The sequence below is a fragment of the Triticum dicoccoides genome, chromosome 5A (assembly GCF_002162155.2).
Source record: "Triticum dicoccoides isolate Atlit2015 ecotype Zavitan chromosome 5A, WEW_v2.0, whole genome shotgun sequence".
Lineage (NCBI taxonomy): Eukaryota > Viridiplantae > Streptophyta > Magnoliopsida > Poales > Poaceae > Triticum > Triticum dicoccoides.
Window position 1 is genome coordinate 452446992 of NC_041388.1, and position 5823 is coordinate 452452814.

At 45.5% G+C, this 5823-nt stretch overlaps 1 protein-coding gene across 1 annotated transcript; it reads left to right on the forward strand.

Moving 5' to 3' along the window:
• Window positions 1-467: 467 nt before the first annotated feature.
• On the forward strand, window positions 468-2557 carry LOC119297622. The gene is made up of 2 exons (XM_037575343.1): window positions 468-626; window positions 2024-2557. The coding sequence occupies exons 1-2, from the start codon at window positions 561-563 to the stop codon at window positions 2438-2440; spliced, it is 483 nt and encodes a 160-aa protein (XP_037431240.1). The 5' UTR covers window positions 468-560; the 3' UTR covers window positions 2441-2557.
• Window positions 2558-5823: the final 3266 nt, after the last annotated feature.

Genomic DNA, 5823 nt, shown 5'->3' on the forward strand with positions numbered 1-5823 from the left:
CATGAAACACAAGGAAGCGGCCAAAGAGCAAAAGCAAGCCGTTTTGGTTCCCATTGGGCATTCTGGCCAACCCATCATCAGCTACTGCCGCTTAACTAAAAGAGATACTGGAAAGTTGAGATCATAGAGAGCCAATCTACACCTTGGGGCATGTGTCTTTTCTGGCCCAAGTGGAATACTTCCTCCATTTCATTCCCCATTCCTAGCTTTTCTTGCATCTTTAGCTTGCTTTCCACTCCCAACATTCCCATAGTGCTAACTCCACATGCCAAATTGTTTTCTACAGATCTTCTTTTCGTACCGATGCTTGTTTTTTCCAAGCTTGCTTTCATATGCTTTGGGAGAGCTAGAAAAGTTTGATCGTGACATGAGCAAAGTTGTACGCAAGCACTTGCATTCCGAGTTTCTGACTATAAATACAACCTTGGAGCCTCAGGAGAAGGCCCATGAATCTGAAACATCTTGCCTCATCTCTGTGGTCTGCTCATGCCATGCTTGAGCTACCACAGAACCCTACTTGTTGTCCTTGATAGGCAGTTTGGCACCTCTCAGCATCGAAGATGAAGATTGGCAAGGGCACGGAGCTCCTGAAGAAGGCAGCTTCGACATGCAAGAACAAGATCAGAGTGCTGTAGACACAACATAAGTACACCACACACCAATTCATACACATCATGCACATGATATAAATTCTACTTCAAACATGTCACATACATCACATTAATAATAAGTTTATTGCACATAGACAACAAATTTAGTAGAATATCCATTTCATTCATATATGTCATGTATATATTGCACACCCATTCATCCACCTCAACGATTACAATGTAGCGAGGAAGGAAAGTATTTCGTCAGTTTTTTGGTTTATGTTGTTGCCCTTGCAACTCAACTCATCATTTCACGACGCGTGAATGATGAAATGCAATAATATGGGGGAACATGTTGGCCGTTTTTTCACCGTTTTGATCAGATAATATTTGAATAACATATATGCCATACTTATGTCCGTGACATTGAGGTATGGGTCCTATTGATCGGACCGTCGAACCCACCTTGAATTCAGTGAACTGTAGAGATGCTTCACTGCTGGCATGCAAATATGCAAGATATATACCTGATTTTGGGCAATAGTAAAAAAAACTACAGTGAACACCTGGAGTCAAAGCGACAAGCTATAGCACCACCTTTAATTCCTCTAAAACTGAGACTAGCTAGCTAGCTGAGATCTTTTTGCTTCAAACCAGAGAGGGCCCCCACTCTTATTTCATGCTAATAACGGGGCTGGACGTGCACCGATTTATTCTTCTTTTGAGAAAGGAGTGTTGCAGCATCAGTTGTCGTTTCCTGTCCACAAGCTACAAATCTTCAAAAGCACAACATGTTCCCGTTGTTGATGTGGTTGTTGTCGCACAGTGAAGCGCGCAAGGAGAACGTGCTGTCCGAGACCACTCTAAGTCCAATATGGCTTGAGTGACAGTCTCATGCTTGGCAAAGCGTCACAAAAGGCTGCAACGGAGACCGCCAAAGTATATAATTTAGGGGAGACAATTCGATCCCACTGTGTCCTTTATGGCCTAATTATACTGTAACACTTTCTCCATATCACTCCTCGCGCATATCACATTGCTATAGCTTTCCGTTGCTTCTTTATTTAATCACTCCCACTCTCAGTATTCTTATAGTGCTCATCACTCCACATGCATGTGCTCAATTTGTTTTCTCCAAATGCTATTTTCATTTAACACGCTTTGGAGTACCAAGAGTATGATCACAACATTACCAAATTATAAGCGGCACAGTTAGTGGCGTTGCTCTCGGTTTCATGGATATAACAACACCCTTGGAGAGCTTCAACAAGGCCTTCACTCTCAAACCAGCTTGCCAAGCCTGAGGCAGTCTAGCTCCTCAGTTGTTGCCATTGAGAAGCAGCTGCTAGCTTAGCCACCTCTCAGAAATGAAGATGAAGATTGGCAAGGCCCCAGTGCTCCTGAAGAAGGCGGCGGCTATCTGCAAAAGCAAGACCGGCGTCGTCATGGCCAGGCTCCGCATCCTCACCTCGCCCCACCGCAGGATGGCCACGATCGGCGCCATCTCTCACAGGATCCACACTCTCATTGTGGAAAATCAGGAGAAGGGTGCCAAGGTGGACTACCACAAGACCTTGGTCCGCAAGGTCGAGAGGCAGGCATGCCATGGGATGGTTGATGATCTGTTTCACCATCTAGCACAGTTTGATGAAGATGATGGTGTTGGTGGCTGTCCTAACTGGACACTTCACCCGATCTTCAGCGACGGTGATAATTGTTGTTACACTTATGGGTATGACGACAATGACGATGATGAAGATGAGCCCTCGGTGGTGGATCCAATTAGGAGCAACCAGGAGGCTGCGGAGTTGGCATTCAACATGGACGACGATATCGACCAGGCTGCTTAAATGTTCATCAGAAGGTTCCGTGAGAAGATGAACAAGAGCTTTTGATGAGGTTTCATTCCATATGTACCTTACACGAGTGTTACCACTAAATAGGTGACACTAGGGAGTGAGATCGATGCCATAGATAGGCTGGGACGAGTGGGCGCATGAACTTGCATGTGTGTCCATTTTCACGATAGGAGATTTTTGCAGGAGTCCCAAGTTAGAAGTTTTGACAGATATCTACATGCTAAAATGTGTACTTCTTTGTGTGCCGCAAAGAAAAGAAAAAGTCTATCTAGAGCACTTTAGCAAAACTGAAAGAAAAACACTACATGATTTTTTTAGACTGCAAATCTTTTTCTAAATTGTTTGATCTTGATTCAACGTATCTTGAGTTCCACAGCTACTAAAAAAGGATCACCGCTGCTAGCATATACTATCTAGAAAAGTTTGATTACCCTCCACCCGTAATCCCTACTTTGGTTAGCCGGCTTCAATGTGTTGATGCTAGCCCGCCATACAATGGTTGCATCAAGATCGGGGCAGGACCCAGACACTACCGGAACAGGGGGGCTATCCCGACGGCCGAAACAATGCCGACAACGCCCGTCAGCCTATTCAGAGCTATGCCGACAACCGGGTCCAGGCTTCGGGCTACCAACCGAGCCTGTTAGAGAGTACGGGGCGTTCGCAGCCTCCCTTAGCCCGCCAGCATGTTGTAAGTACTTCCCTCTTATCTTCTTTCTCTCTAACCTTCTCAGTTTATTTTCAGCATTGCCCACTTAAAAACAACCTAAATTTTGTAGGCATATAAGGCCTTTGTCGAGCATAGGAATCTCGAGGTGCGGGAGTACTTGCAACGAGTGAAGGCAAACGATGATTACAACCGTCAGATGATGATGGTTAGTTTTGCCCTCTTAAAACCAAGCTAAATTTTTCACTTTCATTTCTTCTGACCTTCTAATTTGCTTGTTTAATTAACATCCAGGCTATGTTGGCGTCTTGGACTAACCACACGGATCCACCACAAATGGGACCCGCACCAACACCTGCGGGAGAACCCCCACACGTTCCCACGTTCGATGAATGGGTGGCACTAGGTAGTGATACTCCGGTAGTACATTTGCCTAACTGCTGACAAACTAGTTCTCGTTCATTCAACACTATCATATCATATTTACCTTTAGAATCTCTTCTCAAACATGTAGGGGACCGGTGGCTCGACTCCTGCTTCGTCGACCTCAATCACTCCGATCTGGCAGAGTGGTGTTGGTCTTGGCGGTGGCGGTCTTGGCGGTGGCTTTCTTGGCTGATGTGTTTCGACGATGATGATGTTGAGGATCTTTAGATTATGAACTTTAGTATCTTTAGATGATGAACTTGAGTATCTTTAGATGATGATGATGATCTTGAGTATCTCTATGATGATGAACTTGATGATGATCTATTGATCTATCTTATTTCTGTGTGTATATGGATATTGTCATATTTTATGGTTTTTAAAGCTGTCAAATTGAATTGAAACAGAGAAAACAGAGCAAATTTTAAAAAATAGAACAACATAGCTATGTCCAGGAGCGCCCAGCGGCCGCCACGTGACCGAGGTATGCCGACGGCCTGGCCGTCAGCATACCTCTACCATGTGGCAGCTCGCGGTTCGTCAGCGTGTTTGACGGCGCCGTCGGTTGCCGTCAGGTGATAATCTCTGCCAACGGTGTATATATGCCGACGGCCGTACGGACGCCGTCGACATATATGCCTATGTCGACGGCTTTACTATGCCGACAGTCTGACACAACTACGCTGACGTGATCTACGCCGACGGGTGTATGCCGACGATGGCCGTCGGCATAGACCTAAGCCGACGGTGGAGGGCCTATGCCGACGGCTGGAGGCCGTCGGCTTAGGGGGGGGCAGTCCGGTAGTGAGGCAAGACGGATGCCAAACACTAGCTACAGTACTAAACAATGCAAATTTTGCTATAGTGAGGGAAGGAACCCAACTTCATGACCCATGTCACCGCCGACATGTCTCTGCCATTGCTGCTATACCTACCCCTCTGCTACACAACCAAAGCTATTGCAGGATCTACCACTCGAATATCTCTCTTAGAGAGTTCCTGTTTTCGGCTAGGCCACCTCCATTGCTTACCATTCTTGGAGGGTCTGACCAGACGCATTGTCAGGTATTCGATAAGGCTTGGCTCCCACCCCCTTAGTATCTCTAAACTCGGGGGCTCTTGTTAATCTTGAACCCTAATACGTCTCCAACGTATCTACTTTTCCAAACACTTTTCCATTGCTTTGGACTCTAACTTGCATGATTTGAATGGAACTAACCCGGAGTGACGCTATTTTCAGCAGAATTGCCATGGTGTTATTTTTGTGCAGAAATAAAAGTTCTCGAAATGACCTGAAAATCAACGGAGAATATTTTTGGAATATATAAAAAATACTGGCGAAATAATCAAGGCCAGGGGGCCCACACCCTGCCTCATGGGCCCCCTGGAGCTCCACCGACTGATACGTCTCCAACGTATCTATAATTTTTGATTGCTCCATGCTATTATATTATCTATTTTGGATGTTAATGAGCTTTATTTTACACTTTTATATCATTTTTGGGACTAACCTACTAACCGGAGGCCCAACCCAAATTGCTGTTTTTTGCCCATTTTAGGGTTTCGAAGAAAATGAATATCAAACGGAGTCCAAACAGAATAAAACTTTCGGAAACGTGATTTTCTCAACAAACGTGGTCCAGGAGACTTGGAGTGGGCGTCAAGAAACAATCGAGGAGGCCACGAGGTAGGGGGTGCGCCCTCCACCCTCGTGGGCCCCTCGTTGCTCCACCGACATACTTCTTCCTCCTATATATATCCACGTACCCCCCCAAACATCTAGGAGCACCACGAAAACCTAATTCCACCGCCACAACCTTCGGTACCCGAGAGATCCCATCTTGGGGCCTTTTCTGGAGCTCCATCGGAGGGGGCATTGATCACGGAGGGCCTCTACATCAACTCCATGGCCTCTCCGGTGATGTGTGAGTAGTTTACTTCAGACCTTCGGGTCCATAGTTATTATCTAGATGGCTTCTTCTCTTTCTTTGGATCACAATACAATGTTCTCCTCGATCTTCTTGGAGATCTATTCGATGTAATCTTCTTTTGCGGTGTGTTTGTCGAGATCCGATGAATTGTGGGTTTATGATCAAGTTTATCTATGAACAATATTTGAATCTCCTCTGAATTCTTTTATGTATGATTGGATTATCTTTACAAGTCTCTTCGAATTATCAGTTTGGTTTGGCCTACTAGATTGATCTTTCTTGCAATGGGAGAAGTGCTTAGCTTTGGGTTCAATCTTGCGGTGTCCTTTCCCAGTGACAGCAGGGGCAGC